The sequence below is a fragment of the Drosophila simulans genome, chromosome 3R (assembly GCF_016746395.2).
Source record: "Drosophila simulans strain w501 chromosome 3R, Prin_Dsim_3.1, whole genome shotgun sequence".
Classification (NCBI taxonomy): Eukaryota; Metazoa; Arthropoda; class Insecta; order Diptera; family Drosophilidae; genus Drosophila; species Drosophila simulans.
Genome location: NC_052523.2, coordinates 22,388,527 through 22,412,991, shown reverse-complemented (window position 1 = coordinate 22,412,991; position 24,465 = coordinate 22,388,527). Strand labels below are relative to the sequence as shown.

The following is a 24,465-nucleotide window of genomic DNA, read 5'->3' as shown; positions in this document are numbered from 1 at the left end:
AAATCGTAAACCATTCCTGCCTTTCACTAAGCGACATCGTTTAAAGTCTAGATTCCTTCCTTAGAAGCTAAAAATAATTGCAATTAGAATTTGAATTTGGTTTGCAGTGTGTTTCTTTGATTTTCGCCACTCGAATGCTTAGCATCTAAATAGTTTCCGTTCGCGCTCATCAATTATTGTTTGATAGTTGTTAAGTATTCGCTTAAAAATCACATAATTGCTTGATGAATTCCATAATGTTATTGTGTGTAAGAGAGAGTGTGTTTCCGAGCGTGTCCTTGCTGCAGCAGCTCGAGTGCGTTTACATTTGGGTGCGATTGCGATCCTAGACACAGAGAGATTCGAAGGAAAAGAAAAGGATTTCCACGCGCATCCAAGACGACTTGAATGCCCTCCCGACTGCCTCATTTCCCCTGCAGCCATATTTCCGTCTGCTTCTCCTGCTCCGGATACTGGATCTACAGATATCGACTATGCTACCTGCTGGCAGCCAGCAGGAACACCACCAGGCTGAGCAGGTGCCTCATCAGCGACTCCAGGTCTGCGGGACTCGCGCCCTGCCTCCTGGCCGAGTTGCAGGCATCCGCATCGCTGCAGCTCTGCAAGCACCCGTGCACGTACCTGGGCAGCCATCAAAGGAAGATACATTTAATATATAGTTATCACAACGACTGTTTCGACCTTACTTGTCATCGTAGTAGAACTTTCCGCAGTGCGACATTCTTATAATCTCTGTGTCGGTGGTCAGGGTGCCGCTGTCCAGGGCGCAACCCCTCACCGTTATCGTCTCGCCAGTTCCATCTGAAATTGGCCAGTAGAGATTCAGTGGGTCATCTATTGGAGGCCAAGCGACGGCATTCACTTACCGTAATAGCCGGCGATCTTGATGCAAGCTGTGGCCGGAAACAGGCCGTCACGCCCCTTCCGGCCGCCCATGCAGGGCGACTCCAAAATGGCCGTCGAGTAGTTGTTGTGAAAGGGATCGTCGCAGGCCTTGTTGGCACCATTGTAGGACACGCATTTGAAACAGTCTATGCAGTAGCCTAAAAGGGAATATTATAAGGAAAGATATAAGTAAACATTGAGATTGGTATTTTAATTGGTTCTCTCGAAAATCACTTACCACTTCGAATGAACAGGCCAAGCAGCAGGGCCAAAATAGCGACGGTCTCCATAATTGAACTGCCCACCGCCATCGTCTGGGCACGCACAGCACTCACACGGGATTCGCAGGACTCACAGGTTGACCAATTGCGGACATTCCTCGGAATTCATTTCACTTCGCCATCTGCAAAAGGGGGGAAACATTCAAAGGGATTAAAATTAACAAGTGAATTGAAGGCTCTTAAAAACTTTTTCGATTTTCCGCTGAAATCTCCGCCTGAGCGCTCGAGAACTCATAAAAAGTTGAAACGAAACGAAGAGCATAAACGAAGGCAATGGTCATAAAAATGATTATCCACAATCCGCAGAAATGCAATTTCTTTTGAGGCAACGACTGGCGGGCAAGAAAAATTAAAGGTAATAAATTGCAGAACGCATTTTTGACACAATGCCGCCCCCATTTCCTGTCTGTTTCTTTTTTTTTTGTTTGTTTTCTGCTCCATATTTTTATTGCCGAAGTGTAAATAATTGCTTTTCAGTCGATTTTCGTGTCGAGTGCCGGCCATGTGGTCCCCGAATGTTGTTTTTGACTCCCCCCCATTTTGTTGCCTGTTTGTTGTTGCCACTTTTAATGGCCACACTTCGATGGCCCAAGGTGTTGTTGGGTCAACTTTCGGGCAGTGTTTTTCTTGGGTTTTTGTTTTATTTTGGGTCCCATCCTTGGGGTCCCTCGAATTATGACAAATGATCCTGACTTTCGGGCTGAAAGTGTAGCTAAGCTCGAGAAACACAATTTATGACGGGCCAAATGCCAAAAGCGTGCGGCTTAAAGCGATTTTGGGCGTGACCCATTGCGGCTTTAAAGTATACAAAGTGGACAAGTCAGATCCCTGAATACTTCTGACAGCTCTAGCCACCCCACATATTTCTATATTTCGCTCTTTCATTGGCCGGCAATCAATTTAAGCGAATCTGTCATCGTGACAGGTAAATATTATCATTGCATGGCTCGTGGCTGTTGGCCAATCCAAACAGATATAGCCATCTATCCACTGGCACTTTGGGTGCAGAGGTCATGTCTGTGGATCAATATTTATTGCAAATTATGGCTCAACCACACACTTTCCGTGTGGCCCACGGGGCGTATGTGCAACATTTCGGGTGGCCGCAAGTGTTGTGCATTAATTATGCGATTTTGAGTGTTCCCGTTTGTATGTGCCAGTCGCTGGGTGTTTGATTTGCGGTCCAATCTGTCGAACTCTAGTCGGCTAATGTAATTAAGTTGCCCGAAGTTGCGTACCAAGAAAAGCGCAATAAGGTAAGTAAGTAACTGCGCTAATAAACTCTGACTAAACGTGGCTGGAGGTGATGAAATTTATAATGAAATCCCAAGGGATCCTATCGACATCGAACTCAAGTCTACTGCCAAAGCTATAATTGTGTGGCGCATTTTCATCTATTTGCAAATTAGCCACTAAGCAGTCGAACGAGCTGCCAAACACATTTTCCCATCCACCATCCAATTTTCCTCTGGCTGGAAGCCAAGTTGGCCGGAAACGGCATTGTGTGCCAGTGTTGACGGAAACGGATGCTGCTCCCCCGCCTCTACCCCACCACCTTTTTCCCGCCGCTCCTTGTCTTGGCCAAATGAAGTTTACCTTTTGTTCATTGTGTTTGCCAGCTTTCAATATGCATCACTATCCTACCGGTCGGGGTCCCATAAATACTACATGCTACACAGCCAGAAATTAGCTCGGCGACAGTCGTGCATTTCGATTATTTGATAAAGATATGTTATTGATGAAACGTTCTAAACCAATTATTTGTTATGGTTGTAATATATATGACTTTGTTCATATTAAATAGAAACTCTTGTTTTTTTCGGTGGAGTTAGGGCATTATCTCTCACTGCCAGTCAGGAGTCGAAGTGGCCATTGTGCCCGTTTAACGACCATCGGAGGTGGAAACATTGGCAGCAGGAGAAGGGGTGGAGCAGGAGCTAGAGAAGAAGAATAAGGAGGAGGAGGAGGAGCAGGAGCAGCCTTTGTGGCCTCTGCAACTTGGCCGTACTTACTTAATTTTGTCGCTTCGACTGGGCCACAATCGAATCAGCCACGAAGGCAGCCAAGCGGACAGCCCGTCAACTTCCGCTGCCAGCTGCTGCCACAAAACTTTTATGACACTGCCAACGGCAGCCAATGAAGAGCTATGCCCGAGCAATTAAAAGCCTTCAACGTAGCCATTCTCCTTGGCAGGACATTAAATTAGTCCGCCCAGCGAAATTGAATGCTACCCAACGCGGATTGTCGGAATTTTTTAATAAAGTTTGTGCAAGCTAATCGCGTATTCATGGACCCAGCTTGGCCCGTGGCGCACATTAAAAATGAAAAATGAAGGCAAAGTTATCCCCGAATCTTCTCCCTTGACAAAGTAGCCCTCTCAATTGTAGGCCATTAATTTCATAATCTGCCTGTAAATGGCAACCCAAGGCTAGGTGGGTGTGGGTACCTCATTAGGCTCTGGGTCAGCTTTGATTGAGCGACAAACACCTAAGGGTACGTTTCGGAAGGGGGGCAGAAAGCACCCTCTACTTATGGGGTGGGTGTGCATTTTTTGTCTCAACTCGAAGTGATTTATTATGATTTCGGCTTTGAGTTAGAGCTTGCCATTTGCGACTAGGCCATAATCAATCGATGTAGGGGTCTAACATATTCCGCCCTCACTCGCTGATGAGGGTGCGGAATTTATGCAGATTTTTTTTGGGATAAAATGATTTAATATTTTGCAGATAATGTCGTGTCATTAATCGGATGAATGTGAAACCATGCCCTCTCTTTTAAGTTAGAGTTTCTCACGTACTTTTAAGGAATTCAAATAAATAATCCTTATTGCTTTATAACAAACATTCACAGCCAAAACCAGCAGTTAATAACAATTTAAAATTGCAAAATGCCAAAAACCTAGGTTACTAACATCCGTTTTAATGGCCGTCCAAAATTTTCATTTCCTGCCAGAGACTTTGTATTGCAGTTGCATACATAGAGACACACACACACGCTCGCCTAAAAGGTGGCTTACCTTTAATTTGCTTGCACCTGGTTCTCTCGTGGGAGAAATTAATTTCACGCATGTGAGGCTATACACACACATCACCGTAGCGTCACTCACACACACTTTCGCACACAAAGTCTCGTTTGAGTTGAATTTGCATAACTGCAGCGTTAGTGCAATTTTCTCGCGAATGCGAAACTGCGAATCGCATTGCAAATTTGCAACTGCAGTTAGCTGAAATTGTGCAGTTGCAGTGAATGTCGTAACCATAACTGTAGGGCGGAAAAAGGTTATATCCTAGTTTGTTACAAAACACAGAAAACTATGTATATGAATTTGTAATCAGCAGGAAAATTAAAGAAAATGTTTTTGACCCTCTGTCATAAAACGTATATGTATATATTACACCCAAATTTCAAGCAGGGAAAACTCATTTCTGTGTCGCTGTTCCAGGAAATTTCATTAACATTTGTTGACTTGCTTACTTGACGGCGTTTTTGGCTTTATAATAGTCATGCCCCGAAACTACTCAGTATGCAAATTGAATCAATTAAGTGGGCAAATATTTGAGAGCGCTGACCAAGATGATGGCGGCACTTAAGTTTTATGCAGCTTGTAGCTCATCATTGCAGGGTACGTGCCTTCAAGGCCAATTAACTCCTAACGACCTCCACTATTTATGGGCCAAAACTCTCTCCGGTGGATCCTTTTTACCCAGCCAGCCAAAATGTCCCGTAGGCACGCAAAGCGATGGGAAATTGGTCACCGGAATGAAGGTCGATTTATGGCCGGGTCAAAAAGAGCTTACGATGATATGGGTCCCATATGCGTGACGCAAAGTGCGGGTATTGGCCAATGTCGAGACATTTGTAGTGGGGCTTATGGCCAAGCTCACCTTTAGTTAAGTGTTTAAGCATTTTTCTGTTTTAAGCTTTTCAATCAATGAAATTCTGACGGATCCGTCCCGAGCTATATACGCGTATATATTTTCTGTTGCCATTTGGGGGCATTAAATCGTGTAATCCTGTTACACGTGACCATGAGCACCGCAGATATAAAATGCATGGCGACAGGAAGTCTGAATGTGAAGCCACAAATGCGGATCGAATCAATTACCAAGGGGATGACAGCAATCAGCTCCATTGAAATGCTTTTATTTGAAAATCGGGCTTAATAGCCAGAATAGATTGTATGCAATTTAATAGGTCTTTAAAGCAAGAAATTTATTTAATATTTCCCATTTGAAAAGCGCAATAACTGAGAAATACTCAATCCAATACCAATACTCATCTAAGCAAGACTTGGCCCCATTTTCAGCGTTTTAAGCCTGTGACTGGAGGCCGATGGCCACTTCAAAGGAACTGCTCGAGATAAGGGGAAAAGGCCACAGACTGCATATTCCTAGATGGCGAACTTTTTGAATTTCATGCAAAATAGCTGAGCTCGGTGCCAATATTTCGCACGCCACCCCTTTTGTGTTGTTTTCCAGGAAAACTCTGAGTGTGATGGTGTTGTCAGACAATGCGTGCCACCTTCAAAGTCGTTGACATCGATTTGAGCCATCCATGTATATACCCGTTGTGAAAAGTGTGTGTCTATTTCTATGCAGTGTTCAATGACTCTCGACCGCAATTGATTGAGCAGCCACCACCGATGCTCTTCTATATCCTCTGTTATCCGACACTTTTTTGTTGGCTCTCGATGATTCCAATGCTCACACGCTTCGGTGGTCAAAGGGAGCAGTCAACAGGTGCAAATCCATTCAGTTGGTTAAGGTTTCTCGGAAGCCAATTCAGTTGACCTTTTCGCAGTTAATAGTGGGGTTGTTTTAGGTGGCTTGAAGTTTGGGGAAGCTTAGGAATTTGGGTAAACTTATATTTTCAAATTATAATTCCTACAATTTATCTATTTAATTTGAGTTGAATGCTCATGTAAATGGTGGAACAACAGCTAAGACGTCGAATCGTAGTTTATAAGTTAGCAAGCAATCTAAATTTTTAAGCAATTCCATGAATAACAAAGCAGCAATCAACACATTGTGCAAAGCGACGATGGCCAAAGGGAAAAGTTCTCTATTTGTATCTTCTGCTCTTCGAATTTGCTGGCAACTTCAGCCAAAGAAACTCAATTTAAAGTTGGCTGTGTGTTTGCACTGGCATGACTGAATGACATATTGAATAACTGAGTGAGCTGTCTCACGCAGCCCGACGAAAGGGAAAACTTTTAGAGCGAAAAACAGAAAGTAATTCGAGCCAACCAACCAGGCAATTCATTTTATGCAGACACCTCTGGGTTACAGCCATTCCATTCCTTTCCCGGTGGAATACCCACATACCATCGTGTTAAGTCCGGTTAATTAATGCGCCCTTAACCGGAAAAAACAATTCTGCAAATGGGGAAATTTAAATTTTCCACATACATACACATACATAGGCGTTGGGGCACTTAAATTGGCTTGTCGACTTCGAATTTTTGTGGTCTTTAAGCCACAAACTTTTAGAAACTGTTTCACACATGGTCTGATTTGAAAGAACCCTACAAGTGAATTGCTGAATTTAATTGAATCATTGTAATAGGAATATCAATGTCAAAAAATGTGATGCAAGCACCTTATATGGAGTATATTTTCATTTATGACAAACGTATATTTGCATGGCATTCTTCGCAAATAAAAGGACAAAAGCCAATATCTGAAGACATTGTGTTTCCTTTCATACAATTTAAGCCAGGACATTTTCATGCTCATGTGTACCCTCTTCATGCTTAGGTAATTCATTTATTTTTACTATATGAAGTTAATTTACCAAGTGATGTTTGTGTTTGTTTCATATGGATAAAAGTTACGCTTGAAGGGGAATCCTAACTATCACATAAAAGGCTTTCTCATCAGGCAAAGTGCATTCAGGGCAACCAGCAACTGCAAGCATATTGTGGCATCGAGTTTGCCGAGAAAAAGAACTAACTAACCACAAAGTGAGCCCCCAGAGTTTCTTCTTTTTTCTGCTTTCTAGGTTTTTCCAGTTTTATTTTAATGCATATTTATTTTAATTTGAACCACCCAAGCGGCACAGCAAATTTCCCATTTCTCCATCCATTTTTGCAACAATAACTTCGAGAATGCCACAAAGTATGCAACTGAATAGTTGCGAGTTCTCTTCATCAAAGTGGGGAAATCCTTTGCCTTGCAGTTGCATCTCCAAGTTTCCTAACGGAAGGATTCAAACTTTAAGATTTCAATGGTTGGAGTTGTAAGTGCTCTTTAAAACATTTGTATTTAATTAAACATTATACCAAATAGCAGCTAACTAACTTTCACTATCTTGGTTAAAAGAATAGCAACCGAAAAATCTTTGTTCTGAATATTCATAATGAACTTCCGAAAAAACAACAATTCAATTTGTCTACCTGCGAAAATGCAAAAATAATTAAGGCGTGCTCCGTACAAATAATGAACTTTCTGAACATTTTTTCATTTTGCTCAAGAGAGAGACAAGGTGAAAACAGCATGAAATTACGAAATGCCGCTGAAAATGTAAAAAGTTGTTGCCATTTAGAAAGAAGTTTTACTCAAGAACTTGTTCGCAAGATGGTGGGGCAAAGTTTTTCAATAAGCGGTCTTGCCAGGAGCAAGGCAAAGTGAATTCAGCCAAACGCATGATGAACAAGTTAACAAAAAACTACACAAATGTGTGTAGCAAGCTTAGCTGGGCTGGAGAAAAATCCAGAGCCTCCCCCCCAAGCATGTAATCAACAAAAATGGCTGACAGTACCACCATGCATTATAACATAAGTCAATAAAAATAATTGAAAATCAACAGCAGCGGAAGTTGGAGTAATGAACCCAACAGCCATGTCGACGTCCTTTTTCCGATGGAAGTGAAAGGCAACGCCTTCATTGCTTGTAGTCCACAAAATCGAAATAAAATCGAAGTCACCGCAAACAAAAGGTATGGGAGTTTGGAGTTTATTGACGGATTGACGGCACGCAATAAAAACAGGGTCGAGGCATAAAAAATCAACGGAAAACGCAAGGAAAACCGGAAGTTGTCGGCGGCGGAAACTTGAGGCCTCCAGTTGAGCGAAAGGTTTGAAATAAATAAAACATCAGTTGACGTTGTCAGTTTGCGGGTAAAATAAAAATAAGTATGCTGCAGGCGATTGATGTTTTGACTTCCGATACTAAAGGGGTTACGACTTCACATTTGGGCTCATATGTATGGACCAACCATCCCCTTTCATACTTATTTTATAGCTTAATTGTTTCATCACTTAATTGAATCGCATACTCTGTATGAAACTAAAAAATGATTTAAATGTGTAAAGGATCAAAGCACATTGTTATTGCGATTGCAATTGGTGCTAAAATTAACCGCATCACAAGCAATTTAATGCAAACAACATTTATTTCAGCCGCATCATCAAAAATGTGTTAAATTAATAAATTCCATATAATTTTTATACACAAAGCTGTTTTCATATAATTTCAATATTCAGCGCTGTTGTGTCACATAAAAAGCGAGTCGAACAAAAGGCAGGATAATTTTTTCCATTTTTTTTCTTTTGTGCATGCATTATGCAAAACCCATCAGAGGCGAAACGCACACTTTAGTTAATAAAAGCCACCGCACGGATATTTAATTTTCGTTAAGCAGAGTGAACAAAAGCCATCCGATGATTGGCATTGTTGTTAAACGGTTCCATAATAATATAGCTTTAATCGCAATGGAGTGGCCTCATCGCCTCATTTTGCCCGGAAATCGACCTGACCTGCTGTCATTTTTGGCTGACGCTGCTCCTTTCGTCCTTTTGGATCACGAGCCGGGGATAGACAAGGCAACTTGTGGCAAAAGTTTGCGGCTCCGCCCAAAAACCAACCCATTCTTCGGATTTTGATTCTCAACAAAGGTTCATGAAAAGGCCAAAGAAGAACGTCAAGCTGCAAACTGCAGGTTTGAGAAAGGTAGCCAATTGGGTGTTTTTCCGTAAAAAAAGAAACCCGACAGTAGACAAGACAGCAAAACGGTACTGACAGCTTTAATCTAGATCAATTGATATGTGTCAAACTTAAATTCAACAGCTTAATGCTTTTCCATCGCTAATTCAAATTATTAAAGTACACGATTAAGCACAGTACATAAACTTTTTTCAGCTAACCAAAATATTTAGAATAAATTCGTTTTCACAACACGATAATGGAAAATAAACTAAAATAATGTACAGAAACATACAAGCGAAAAATGGTGGCTACAATGCAAAGTGAGCAGAATAAATTAACAAGCTTGTTTATTTAATTAAACATTTTCGCATAATTATTCAAACTTAAATAAATCACAGCTACAGAGAGAAATGCTCACTTACAGAATGGAAAAAAGTAAAAGGAACATTTATCATCTCGTATTCTCATGTTAAATAAAAAGAGCACTACAAACTTCATGCGAAATATACTGAAACACAAATCATATCCTTCCTAACCGGAAGTAATCTGCAGAGTGCAAATTTGTAAATCAACTTCCTGCCGAGCACTTTTCTTGACCTTTAATTAACCGAGCTGTAGCCATACTTCCAGGACACTTCGATGTAGATCCCATGCTCCGATAGAATTTTGTGTACCTTAAAAACAAACATAGCTAGTGAGGAGCCTAAAAGCTTCTTAAATCGCCAGGTGAACAGGCCAGTGGAGCACTTGCTACTGTTTACCTGCCAGTTAATTTGCATAATGCTCGGCAGTGGACGAGCCTGGGCACTTATTTGCCGAACGCTTCTGCCTGGGCACTTGATTTTCCTGCAAAGTCTTCATTTGTCAACAATTTTTCATCTCTAATGAGGCACTTCTACTGCCCACACGCAAATGAGTTCGTTACCGTGAAGGAAGAAAATGAATGTCAAATACTTTATATAAATGTCGGACAACAGTGTTCAGTGCGACATTAATGTTCGCAACTTAAGACTACATTTTTCCTTGTCTTATGTCAGGATTTTCAGTTTGGGCGAAGGAAATTTAGTTGTCACCAAGTTAAATTGATGTGCATCAGTTTCTCATAAGAAAATACGGGAATCAAACAAGTTGATAATTGCTATGTAATAGAAGATCTACGATAAATGCGTATTTTAAACGGGTATTAAAAGTATTCCTTACAAGAAGCTATTACTGGCAGTCAAAAAAACAGTGAAGGGATAAAGCGAAGAATAAAAGGGTCTGAAACTGACGATTGGGTGGCACTTGTAGACATTGATTGGGTGAAAATCGATAGAATTACATGGAAACTGGGTCGCCGACGGGAAGACCCAACTTGTAATCGAAAAGCTTATACCACATTCTCAATATTCAATTACCAGTGTCCGGCAAAGGTCCTTCCATCCACGCAGTTGGCCAATTCCACGGCGTGGGTGTGAATGCTAGACAGGCCAAAGGAAGGGTTTGTGGAGGGCATTTGGTCCCGTCTGCTTTTGGCCTCTTTGTTGTCCTTGCTGGCACGCACAATTACGCGGAAAATAGCGGAACTGCAGGCGGCGTGTGGGAAAAAGGGCAACGGGAAAACGACAGGGCGTATACGTGATGTTTGCCTTGGGGCCAAAAGCCGGCGAAATCGAGGATTTTCAGATGAGAGCTTTATCGGCTGCGGGTCAGTCACTGAATTCCATCGAATTTTATCCTTTCAACTGATTTCAATACAGAGAGAATACACATGCTATGGATTGAAATCCCTTTCTCCCGTCAGAAAAATAAAACGTCCATACAGGATCCTTTTAAAACTATAAAACGTGTCCAGCAATTACAGTTTTAAGTGTAAAATCACGTACCGAATATGTCTAAAAAGACAACAAAGATTCATATTGGAGTGCGTGTTTTACTATTTTTCAGTAATAGCTTACAGCAAGTGCTTTAAAGACGTCCAACTTGAAAGATATGTATAACCACGTGTATTGGTCATTATAAACACACACAAAAATAATATTTAAGGATTAAAATACATATGAAATAAAAGTACCAGCATAGCTTTCCAGCTATTTTAATATGCAACTTGAGAGCAACTAAGGTCATGTGGTACGTGATGGCAGCAAATATTAGTGCTCGTTGATTTTTTATTTTTCCGAATTAAGTTTAGCTAAATACACTTTTATCAAAAAAATAAAAATACGATTGTAACGCATACGTCGCGTGTGCCCAAGGACAACATAAGCCGTCGACTTCAGCATGTTTTGTGTGAAACCAATAGCAATAAATATTCCTAGCCAAGCACGAAGTTCCTATTTACACAGAGCGAAAGAAAGAAACAAAGGTGGGTTACATCACCCCAGTATTTGTTTTTTGTCGCCTTTATGAAATTCAAATTTTATTACAGGCAAGATGAAAACTTGAATTGAGTTTTAGTATGAAATAACACAAAACAAAATGATATGCATGAGTTTTTATCCAGGAATATGCAAACAAGTTTACAGCTTAGCCGGCGGCTTTTTGAAACATGGGCTTTCACATGAAAATGAGGAAAAGTCTTGAATGCAAAATGCCAACTTTCGATTTGATTAAGTTAACTCGATTTAAATTTAAAAGCAAGCCAAATTGTTTTTATAATGTCATGCCCTTTTTAATTTGTTTCAGTAATGCTTATAACACAAAATCAGGTTCGACAATTATATTTCAGTACATTTCTTGCAAATGGGAAAACAAGCTGAAACATGAAATTCAATAGCTGACATATTGCAAAGTCACACCTTTTCCATAATTTAGCCAGTACCTCATCTCGTATTGAATTTCATTTTAATTGCAAAATTCTATTAATGGAATTTTAATCCGTAGTAAATTGTTTCTCAACCTAGAAACCTTTTTAAGTGGCAAATAGAAAAGCTTTTATACGTAAATATGTGTTCACTACTTTTTATAGATTCGGCTGCTTTGATTAATTGTTGATGTCACTAATGATTTTATCCACCTGCTGATGCTTGACAGCCGAAAAACGTCATTTGATTTAATTGCTTTCAAATTCCAATGTTTTAAAGGTGTTTTTTTATTGTGTGTGTTGCTCGCCTTATGCGTCGTTAAATGCATACACATCAGAATGCAAATTGAAATCTAAATAAAAAGCCAAACTTTTCTTGTTTCAAAAAGTGAAATACAAACCGACAACCAAAAACAAGCGAATTTGGCAGGAGGCACATACAAAATACACAAAATGTTGTAAATGCTTTGTGCTGTCATTTCAGTTGAACATTTCAACAAATTTGGTTTTTATGACAGCCAAATGTGTGTGTAATTATTCCTGTCGAATGTCGGAATGGACGCTAAGGGACCTTGGTCAGACTTGGCAGGAAAATTGCCCCGAACAATTATTATGATGGCTGATAAGCCTCACGCACACTCTGCGACTCTCGCCCACAAGCACACGTGCACTCGCTCGTGTGTAGTAAAAGAGTGGAGTTGGAATTTGCTTTGCTACGTGACTACTGGTAATTTTCGTGCACATTGCGTATACGTAATGTGACGCCGGTCCCAACTAAATGGCCCTGCTGCCATACTAACGCACGACATTTGCAAGGGCTTTGGTGCCCCTTCAGGTTTTATGCACAGGGAGAAAAACTCAAGTCTATTCAAAATTTATTTTAGCTCCCCATACATGTGTAAAATCATTCGGAGTATGTGCAAGTACGACTTTAAAATACTCATTTGTAATAATTCCTAAACTCCTATTCCTAAAAAAATTAATTTTTCTCAGTGTACGGATTTTTTGTGTTCTTTCATCCCTTACCCCTCTTATTGTCGCCTTTGCCCTCGTTATTTCGCCATTTATGCGACTACCTTTTCGTCCCACCCTTTTGTACTGGTACCATAATATTGGCTGCTTTTCCACGCAATTTTGTTGAGTCTTTCGGTTTCTTTTATTGTTTTATTTTTATTGTTTATTACCACATTATTTCTTTTTTTGTGTGTGCGTCCATGCACTTTCCCTTATTTTTTGCACGAAGTGCACCGTCAAAGGTAAACAAAAGCTGAGAAAATTTTGCTGATACATTGTCAGCTTATTAAATATGCCAAAGGACGAAAAAAAAACTGGCACATATATTAACTGACTATAGGCGAAGAAAATCCAGTAATCTTGGGTTAATTGATTTTCGGAAAAGTTTGAAAACCAAATTACAATGGGTAATCGGAAAATCTTTTAATGAAACCCAACAACTTTCCTTAGATGAACAAAATAATTACTGACTTCACAAGAATATTTTCCCTTGTGTTGTAGCGTGGCAAAGCTTAACCTAATTAAATAATTCCTGGCACGTTTCTAATCTAAATCAATTTTATTTAATTACACGCTTATGTACAATCTCAGAGAATGCTTCAGATATTTTTGGCACTGGGCATCATCAATTTCCGAAGCTCTTAGCCGGATAAGCATAAATACTCACTTCAATCTTTCGCTTATGGTGATTAAATCATATAATTGATGAGTGTGCTTCAATTTTGTTCGCTGTCTGATTTTTCCCAGATGATACAACAATACGTGTTTGAATTCACTTCGTCTTTAAACCACTATACAACAGTGTGAAATCGAGGAAAAAATCTGTTGATTATAGTAGGAGAAAATCCACTTGACTTATATATTTTCCAAGCATCTCATTAAAACGCTTTGCCTTTAAATGTGAGGCTCACAAATTAATCTTATTCTGAAACTGTGTTTGTGAACGAACAGTAGTATATTTTGATTATAAAAAAAAACACGTGAGAGAATAAGTTTGTTATCAATTTAAAAATTCCGGATAATAAGTTGAGAGATATACAAGAACTATAGCTTTTTGCTTAGGAAATCATACCATTTAACTATATTTCGCCTGATTTCTTATAATTTAACGAACACTTTGCAATCTAAAGCTATTTTTTATATAGCCGTATTTTCACACCCACGTGTCGCTTTGAAGTTCGTTACGTAGTTTCAAAAGTATCTGTTTGGCAAAATTCCGTTGCGAACTGATACGGTGCGGTTCGGATGAAAGCCGCATGAGAACTGAATTTTAATCGGACAGACAGCCGCGTCGACTGCGATGCCGAATAAGTCGGGAAATTTCGGAGTCTGCGCAGGAAATACGCCGTGAAAATGAAAACAAACTTAACCCGTAGAATGGTGTTGTGCCTTAAATTGCAGTCAAGGGAAAACACAAAAATTGGCAGTACATTTTAGATAAGTAAATTTGAATTTAAATTTGTCGAGTATTAAATTTAATATCTTAATTATAATTCAAAATTTAGATATCTTTAATAGATATATTTTTAAATTAAAGATAAAATTATCTGAATTTTATTGTACACAAAATCTAGGCAGAATGTTTATCATTAGGATAGGACTTTTGACTCACTTGTTGGCCAATGAAAAACCGCTTAGTATATACAATCTCAGCCACTTCACAGCGGCAAAATATTCATTTCAATAGACTACACTCCTGAACTTAATTGAGTGCACTGCTTACATATTTATTTTTCGTGCATTGTTTAGCTTGGAATTTGTTCTGTATTTTCATTGTTTTTGCTCTTCTATTTTTAAATTTTGCTGTTTACATTGTGGTGAGTAAAACCAGAGCATCAGCATTGCAATGGAACGTTTAATGATACCAAAAAGTGATAACAATGTACATATTTCTAATCCTACGGATGCATTGAAAGGCATAAAAATAAACTGTTATCTTTTAGCATAGAGATTCTTTCGTAGCTTTTATGCAAAACACTTGAGCTGAAAAGGGAGTTTTCTGAAAATGGCACTGCTAATTTTATTGTCATCTGCTAAATTATTCATTGGTTTGCTGTCTTATTAAATTTTATTGTGCAATGGCGAATTGTTATTAAATTTACAAATTCATTTTATTTTAAATACTATAAAATTAATTTAAAAAACATATCCTTGAAATTTTTGTACATAAATAAAAACATCCGAAGACCTCGAATATACACAAAATAAAATCCGAAAAGACACTTCCAAGCCCATTATCTACTATCAATTACCCAATAAATCAAGGTGAATAGGTAATTGTATTGGGTGCCCTACACAAGATTCAGTGAATCTCAGATTTGCAGCGACTAATTGGTGCTAATATAAGGACTAATATATATTGCTTACATATAACATTAAAATGCGGATTAGAACTTTTATAGTATCGAGATTTTGATGTGATACCAAAATAAAAAGACTGTTTTCTGCCTTAAGTTGTATGGAAACTCGCAATGCAAATAAGTTCCTCATTTGGTTGAACTTATACACATATATGCTTCACTCTGCAGTTTATTTGGCTTACTGGGGTTTCTAACGAGTCCATTTAATCCGGCTACTTGAATGCAAACAAAGAAATAATGCTTTGCTGGCAACTTTACAACAGTGTGAAGTGGTAAAGTGGTTCGCCAGGCTCATTAATTTTACTCAGCCAGAGATGAATAATGAGTTGGGTTTAAGGGGGCTACTCAGACATAAAATATATAAAACTCGTACGTGGTCAAGCCAACAATCTGCATTTTAAGCCGCAAAAAAGCTCACTTTTCCCTGTGTGCGAAAATGTGGCAGGACATTTTTAGTTGCTTGTGGTGTCCGTGCCGCCTTTTCCTGATTGCTGCCTTCTGGCAGCAGCATTTTCTGTTTTTTGTTTTTGTTTTTTCATTCCAAAATAAGAACAGAAGCTGCTGAAATTTTTCATTCAAACTTGTCTGGGTAGCTTTCCCCCAGTGATTCTGTCTCCTTTGCGTCTCGGCCACTGCTTTCCTCTCCTGCCAATTACAAAAGTTGGAAAATTGTTGCAGCTTTCGTTTTTGTTGTATGTTTGTTTGTGTCTCCTGGTGCATTTTATACATATTCTTTTACCCCTGACCATATTGTCTTTTCTTTGGAACTGGAACTTTTAACGGCAGAGTTGGTGGCTTAGAGTGTGGGTTGGTTACAGGAAAATGCATTCATGTGAATAGTTTTGATCTTATGCAATTCAAAAAAAAAAATGACAATAAATTGTAAATATTTTAGACCCTACATTTTGTGAATCTCTTATACATTTAAGTATAAAAAGGAATGTTCAGTAATTATTTTGTATGTTTACTCACAACACAATTCTCTTTTTTCTGTATATTTGGTGAATCATAGTGCCAAATCAGCGATAGCAATTCAATGGTTTGATTTTCATTCCATTGTGGCTATTTCTTGTGTGATTTAAGTGGCTCTTGTTTGGACTTACCCCATTCACTTTTGTGTTCTACATGGTTTGTTTACTCTTCCAGTTTTTGTATGATTATTATCCTAATGTGTTTATCCACTAAATCGAAAACAAAAAAGGAAATTTGAGTGAGACGGTATATTTAAACACGGAATTCTTCGTTGTATACACAATATAAACCGCGCAGTAAATTATTTTTATATAAAGAAATCGCAGAAATGTCCTGCTGGGGAAATTTAAAAATAAAGACAATTAAATGCAGGTCTCTAGTGGCTTTCTGTGCGGTTTCCGCCACGTTGGACTGCCTGCACTTGGTTTGATGAGTAATCCCTGACAGTCTGCAACCAACATTTATTCCCTGTTGGCTGCCATTTTCCGCGGACGAGGCCAGGTCTTCCGCAATGAGAAAACCGTAAAGGATAATGCCCGCTGACATATATTTTTTCGTTTCTTAAGATTCACCCCACTCGGTACGCAACCGATTGTTGAAATAATAAAGAGAAATTATTGGCGCAGTGCGTCTTAAAGTGTGAATCTCCTCGTAAAGTGTCCGTTCGAGTTGAGGTATATGCCAGTTATTCCGATAATAAAAGACTTAATCCTGCAGCTTTAGTAATTCACCCGAGAGAATCCGTGTACGTGAGGCGATTACCATAATTAGATAATCCTGCTCAGCTCTATAAAATTCAAAACTCATCGCTCGACACAACACCTTCAAATAAGCTGACAGGAAGTGTGTGTCAGGGATTTTCAGTGCTTAAATATTTACACAATGAAAACGATGCCCACAGAAAACCGCAGCTCCCTCCTCGGTAACCCCTTAAAAAATCCCACAGGTGACAGGATGCAAACTTTGTCTTAGCAGCCACACATCAGGCTTAAACATTAGCATCAACTTTCGGTGTTGGTTTTCCGTTTTCCCCTTGGGCACTTAAACACCTACTTAAGTGCTCAGGCAGAATTTTCACAAATTCCTCGTAAAATTTTAATTTCATCACGCATATGCAGGGCTTAAGGTAGAGTTTTTCCAGAAAGAGCATATGTGTTTCTGATCTGAATATTTAATCTAAGCTTATAAGTTTAGAAGAGAATGCTCACCATCAGTTTTGTTATTTTTTGCTCTGCACCAACAAATAATCTTAAATCCAAAAAGATGTTAATTTTCATGTGTTCCTTCCTTAACAAATTTTTTGTTGGGACTTGTTCAATACATGTCTTCAGTAGTTCGAATATTAAATTAAATTCCCTGCGGCTTTAATGTCTATATTTTTGTACTGAATAATCTATTAATATACGAAGCGCTTACTTTTCACATATCAACAATCTGCTGACAAAATGAACGAAGTTCTAATGAAATATTTTTCCACAATGCTCAAACTCATTCCCATATGAAGTTCTTACTAGTTTTCAGCTCAGCCAGCCATTAAATCCCGCTCCGACATTTTCCTAGTTTCCCAGAGATTTCCCCGAGGCTGTTTTCAGCGTCGCCTGTTTGAGTATCCAAGTGGAGAGTGGGTCAGACAACAGAGGATAAACAAAATTGTTTTGTTATGGCTCGGAGTTGGATATAAAAAACTGAAAAAGCGGCACAGACAAACAAACCGATAATCATCTCCAGTGTCCCATTTTTTGCATAGCCATAAAAACTTTTATTTATTTTTTCACATAATGTAGATCGTATCAGGACTTAAAAGTTTTTAACAAAATTTTAATCAGTGCCAAACCATATTGGCCTGGTCTTGCAGTTAAGCTTAATTAAGTGAGTCATTCCAAAATTTTAAAGAACTTTTGCAATCCGTGCTGCACTTAAATGCTGCACAAAATATGCATGACATGGAAATTAAAAGCAAATATTTGAGAATTCTGAGCAATTTGCATGCCCAACTGTTGAATTTAAATATTCACTCCACTCTGCAATTCATACGTCTCATACATACAGTATGAACAAGTATAAAGTTTATGGCCAGCTTTGAGCTTTTCTGTGTTACCATTGCCAGGGGTGACATTTTAGCTGACCACGGGTAAATGAGGGAGAGTTTAGTACCAGTGAATTGCCCCAACAATTATTAAAATGGCTGGCAGAAGTCGCCCATATGCACACACCGCAGAATATACTGAATATTTGGCAATGTACACACTGACTAACTCTGAGTGTGAGGAGGGTTGACTTTACTTTTGCTACGTGACTATTCGTAATTTTTTCTGTTCACGCTGCGTATACGTAATGCGAGGCGAACTAACCCATGGCATTTGCAACTGCCTTGGATGGTCCTCCCGCCTGGATCTTTTTCCCCTCGTCGTGGCTTTCCCCTCCATTGTCATTGCTTGTATGCTAATGTCACCCGTCTGTTCTTGGGGCTCTTTTCGCATTCTCATATTCATTATTATGCTTTTTATTATTTCTTTGTTTTTGTGCTCCCAAGCACACTTTTTCTTTCTATCACGAATAACATCTGCTATAGCACAGAGGATAAACAGATGAATTAGCCGCGGAAAATTACGTGTGACAACCCACAGCTGAGTTTGAAAACGAGCTTGACATCCTGGGGAGAAGTTGATGGCTGTTCAAGAAAAATTTCCCCCTTGTATTATAAGCTCTAAAGTTAAGCTAACAAAATGGTTCTTAAAATTTGGAAAAAGGTAAATTCAAATAAGCTTTTTACCAAAGTAAATATGTGTATTTCTTCACACAGACCTTCAGGTGACAAACTGACATTATTGATCTGTGTGTGATTGGAAATGAAAACCTTTCACGGCAGTCACAAATCGAATCTTCCAATGGCTTTATGCTTATTGAAGAGATTCCATTCTCCTTTCGTTCCTTCCGTTCGATGAATGGCAGGATTGAGCCTTTTGACATTCAGCTTTTGGTTTGCCAGAGGATTTCATAAAGGTTTATGAAAGGCATCTAAGGTAAGCCCATTTGGCATTGTTTGCTTACATAACAAGTTGGCACCAGGGCACATTTGATTTCTTAACGAACGGTAATGTTTTAATAGAAATGTAAAAATATAAGTCCCAATTTTCGGTCCATATTCTTACGGAGTATAAGCAGTAAATAGAAGCTTAAACATTAAATAGCTTTCTTATTAAACATATCAGAAAATGCTAAACTAAAAAGCAAGATTATGACTTGCGATAGATAAAAATACAAATGGCGTGCCAAATTGAAAGTTTACCTATAGAATGACGCGCTTGAGTAAATCTAATTTGGTAAATGTGTTGCATGCACCATATACTTTGTATACATTCGAATTTATAGATAAATCGCTGCACGTGCACTTCAGTGTTTTTGTGAAGGAATTGCCGGCTATACCTTTGCGTAGTTTTATTGACTTTACTTGCCAGGAATTTCTGTTGGAGAAAAAGGCAAAATGCTTAGCACGTGATGTCAAAGCCCGCAGTTGAGTAGTATACTCCACCCACACTCCCAATGCCGAATCACTCATACGCAGTGTGCACCAGAGAACTGCAGCAAGCCACTGGCACTCTAAGTGCACCCGCTAAATACTGGGTGTCTAGGCACCCGGGTGTCTTTTGTTACTTTACTTGCGGCAATAATAAATATCCGAGTGTTTTGCCTACACATGCAGATTTTGACTGGGTGTTTGTAAGTACCCGCGATGTGAGTGGTGAGTGGCATCCGCGCTCAAAATTGTTGAGTGTGAGTCGAGTGGCAAAAAATGCCACCCTTGCAGTTCTCTGCTGTGCACCCGACCTCCTATCTGTTTGTTCGACTGCCGGTCAATTTGGCCGCTTGTCAGTTTTTCCGGACTGCTTCCATTGCAATTTCCCCATCCGGCGGACTTGTCTTCCATTTCCGTGATGCGCTTTTCGCCTACGTAATTGTGCGTGCAAACGACAATGGCTAAAACCCGGTCTAAGTCGGCCTAAAAGAGCCGCTGCATGCACTTCACTCCCTGGCCTATTTGCACACTTCCTACACACCGCACATCACTTAATTGCCTGTTTCCCTGGCGAAAACATGCGGGGAAATTGACACACAAATGACCCTTGGGCTTTTCTTCAGTTAAAGCTGGAAAGGTTAAACAGTCAAGCTAATATGTGCTAAGGAGTTTCTTGAATACACGAACATAAGTTTTCTTGCAATTTAAATTGATACTATTTAACACCCCCTTATTGAAGTGTTCTTCTGCACAAATCAAAGTCTGTCGTTTCGACATCTATTCGCAATCTTAATCAACTCGCACATACATCACCTACAGAATCCGACTTGATTGCTTTTCACTGAAGCCATTCGATTTCAGCGAAATCCACATTCGATTCTACATTCTACAGCTAGTGCACTTTTCCGCTGACGGCCAATCTAACGCACGTCCTGGTCATAAAGTGCACTGCTCACTAAGCCAATTTCAGAGCGTTTATAATTGAAAGACGCCACCGGTGGTTAGGGATAAAAATAAGCTATAGTACGACTGAAATAAGCAACTAAAGCGAGACATGCTTAAAGAAGGTAAGTTGAAAACTCAAAGTATTCGACCACTTTGATCCACCTCACTTAAAGTATTAAGGTTTTTTTACTTGGGACTCGCAAGATATGGAATCTCTCCGTTTTATATCAAGTTATCATTATGTAGGTATACTTTGGAATGACGCATTGCATCAGCAACACAATTTCTGAAGTTTTTCCGCAGCATCGCTTTTTGTGGATAGTTCATTACCGCAGAATGCACACGGAACTTTCTTGCAAGAAATTAGCAAAACAACATTTCTTCCAAAAAAGGATAACAAGTTTTTTGAGCTTTCACTTGAGATAAAGGTGTTAAAAAAAGTAAAGTAGCCGTTGTAGTAAAGTAGTCGTTGCTAGGACTACTGCATTACTTGGAAGGAGCTGTAGAGCACGCGTATGTTCTTTTGGCAGCAAAAGAGCGGAAACGACATTCAATTGCACTAGTTCAGGAAACGGAAGTTGACGCTATTCTCAGCCCAGTAATGTTTACCCATTGCTTTATCTGTTTGCCCAGCTATCCATATTCAGTATTGTCCCATTATATTTGGCCTTTGTCGCTGACATCTTAACAGGAGTCGTCCTTGTCCTTGCATATCGAGCATCTATGTTGAGTCGAAGAAGCTTCTCTTAGTCACTATCCTGCTTACATTGTTTCTTTTAATGTTTTAATGTTTTACCCAATTTCTCCTCAATTAGGACTTTTAATTGATGTTCTTTCATGTCTACTTTAATTTGTTCTGCGGACTACATTAAGAGAATTTCCTCATTGTCCCATTCAGATGGCTTTCAAGCTAATTGACAAAAATTACGATGTCCTTAGGAATATTTGGGAAATTTGCTGTCGTTACATGTTACTTGGTAATTCATTTAATTAAATTGGCATTCTTGCTATGAAAAAACTTGTTGACAAATTGTTAACCCTATGGGAAGCTATGGAAATCTTAAAATTATTTAAACCTTATACCGTGTGGGAAAATTGTATTTTCTTAATAACGCTACCCTTTTAAGTAGTGAATAAAGTTGTCTTGGTGCCTAAATGCAAAATACTTAGAACTTTCTGTAAACAAGCTAGAATTTAAAATGTTGTTAAAAACGCCAAAAGTTGTTTCCATTAGGCAAAGCTTTTGTCTCAAGACGTTCCAAGGATCTTTACGGTGTAAAGTTTTTCAATTAGCGCCAATGTCAAAAACAAGGCAATACAGATACAGAGAAGTAAAAGGACTTGATAAGGAATATAAATAAATTAATTTGTTTGTCATTATTTAAAACGGGTGTCAATGATTGGAAAATAAAAAGTCGGATATAAAGCAGGAAGCATATGAGTTCTTGTTTAAGTTTAGTAGAATGGGCTACATCAGGCAAGGTGTAATACAGAGAATAATTTTACTTACATTACTTTAGTCATTTTATGTAGGTTGTAAAGTGCCCTTCATAAAGCCCGTAATTTATTACTTGTTAAGAGAAGTACGAATGCCTGTACTGTCGTTCTTCTTACCCTCGTTGTATTTCGAGCATTTCGGCATCTTTAAGGACAAGGATGTTAAACTTTTACGCATTTCGGGCATCAACAACTGCCAACCACTTGAGTCTCGTTCATGCGACCACAAAAAGTTAAGCGTGTTAAATTTCGCAGCTTCTCTGCTTTGAAGATTGTGAGGTTTGACGGTGTGTTGTTTTAAATTTTTTAGTCATGGTTCACTTTAAAAACGAACTAAATTGGTACAATAATTTATGATTTCCTTCATTGTAGATTCTGCATTACCAGCGGTTATACACATACATTATTTCAGCCACCTAATCAAAAATGCGGCAAATTAATAAATTTCGCATTAATTCAATTTACAAGCTTTTGTGGCTTACCATAATACATTTTTAAAATGCAAGTTCAACAAAAGCTGGTTGCTTGTTTATGTCTGGTGTATAAAACCCATTTTAGTTAATAAAAACCATAGCCTGGATGCAAAATATTCATGTTGTTATGAAAAAAGTGGAATAAGCCAAAATTGCCAAAATAATAACCGCTGATATACATTGTTATCAAAAAGAGAAAACAGAAAACAGACACCATTCACAGGCTATGGCTTTAATTTTAAAGAATTTTATACTTTTCATATATATGAAAATTAAAAATTCAAAAAAATAATTAGGAATTTAAATAAAATACTAGAAAAAAAGTATCTGTTTTTTTCTCCGTGCATTTGTCCTGATCCGCAGTTGCTGTCATTTCTAGCAGACTGTGCACCTTTCAGGTCCTTTCTCCAGGGGCTTCGACTTGTGGCATAAAGTTTGCGACCACAGCAAAAGTGAAGCCTGCCTGAATAGAGCCCACTCTCCATTTCGTCCTAGTTCTCTATTCTCTGCTCCTGGCACTCCTGGCAAAGTTTGATTAAAAGGCCAACAGAGCAACTCAAGTTGCAACGGAGCTCGCCGGTCTGGGTCACAGCCCAATTCAAAAGTTGGGTGAGGTGGGAGATTGGGTTTATTTCGGGCACGTAGTCGGATGAGGGAATTTGCAATTTGAGTGCAGTGGCTGATTCGACTGCAGGTGAATGGAATGTAAATGTGGTTCGCACTGGGAATCGGTTGTGTGCGAGGTAATATAAGGCTTTCAATATGGCCTTTCGCTAGTCAATATCCAATTTGAATACTTGGACGAGCTAATGGGAAAGTTCGTTTTATTTCAGCCATTTTTTATTTGCCACTACATTTGCTACAAATTTTAAAACCAATTTTGGAGAAGTACCTTTCATTGAATTAATGTAATGAATTTATAGAGCATGCATTCGTCATTTGCCCACAGGCAACATTTTTATTTTGTAGTAAAAGGACAGAAAGAGAAAAACAGCGAAATAAAATGTAAAATCGTGTTGCTCATGTCGCCCTGTGGGTATTTCATGTGTAGTGTTGGGTACATTAAAATTAAATTTGTAATTAAAATACTATCTTCTTTATGTATAAAGAATTTTCTTTAGTTAAAAATTGATGGAGCTGTGAATTCTGGAAGTAATTCTGGTATAATAACTGTACTAGGAATTATTCACTGATTTAAGAAAACAAATTTCATTTTGTTTCAATATGTATATTTCTATTTGTCCTTATAGTTCGTAGGTTCTTAGAATTTTCTTTGTCATGAATAACAAAATCGTTCTGTCAATACTCCGTTGTTTGTGCAAACATTTAAAAAAAATCTGCAAATTTATATTGAAGCTGGCTGAAAGTCCAAGCCTAACCTAAATACTCCCTCACATATACGCCTGCCATTTCTAGGAACGTGATAAAATTCATGGCAGGTCAAGTGGAAAAGCGAATGCAGAGGGAACCGGGCCGAACCGAACCCAAATTCATAAAGCAAGCCCAAAACCGTCTGGCCATCCCAGGCTGACCGTAAAAACTTTCTGCTGAAGGCAAAGCAAAACAAAACTGTGGCAAAAGCATAAAACACAGCAAGAGGCATAAACAAACAGAGCGCAAAAGCATAAAGCGCTCCATGCAACAGCAAAATTTCCAACTTTTGTAATCGAGACCCCTTGATGGTGACAGGACCAAGCTTTCGAAGCTGCTGTAGTAGTTGTGGAAAAAAATAAACAAAAATATAAATATTTTACTTGTAGTTCCTCGGAGCAAACACCAACAAACTACAGCAAGCTAACGCAAACTAGCCGAAA

At 38.8% G+C, this 24,465-nt stretch overlaps 1 protein-coding gene across 3 annotated transcripts; it reads right to left on the bottom strand.

The window, feature by feature from the left end:
• Positions 1-105: 105 nt before the first annotated feature.
• On the bottom strand, positions 106-14,166 carry LOC6729725. Of its 3 annotated transcripts, XM_016177571.3 has the most exons (6): positions 13,960-14,166; positions 13,555-13,709; positions 1,124-1,288; positions 867-1,043; positions 687-801; positions 106-621 (listed from the first exon to the last, which is right to left on the bottom strand). In XM_016177571.3, exons 3-6 carry the CDS (start codon positions 1,194-1,196, stop codon positions 477-479), a joined length of 510 nt encoding a protein of 169 aa, XP_016036381.1. In that variant the 5' UTR covers positions 1,197-1,288; positions 13,555-13,709; positions 13,960-14,166; the 3' UTR covers positions 106-476. The 3 variants fall into 3 exon arrangements, with proteins under 3 accessions (XP_016036381.1, XP_016036380.1, XP_039150613.1); XM_016177570.3 differs by lacking the exon at positions 13,555-13,709 and having other exon boundaries at positions 13,960-14,165; XM_039294679.1 differs by lacking the exon at positions 13,960-14,166 and having other exon boundaries at positions 13,555-13,818.
• Between the last annotated feature and the right edge of the window lie 10,299 nt (positions 14,167-24,465).

Coding starts and splice junctions, on each gene's coding strand:
- LOC6729725 (XM_016177571.3), bottom strand. CDS start 1,196: ATGGCGGTGGGCAGTTCAATTATGGAGACCGTCGCTATTTTGGCCCTG. Junction 1,044..1,123: donor TGGCCTGTTCATTCGAAGTG/GTAAGTGATTTT, acceptor ATTCCCTTTTAG/GCTACTGCATAGACTGTTTC. Junction 622..686: donor AAGTTCTACTACGATGACAA/GTAAGGTCGAAA, acceptor ATGGCTGCCCAG/GTACGTGCACGGGTGCTTGC.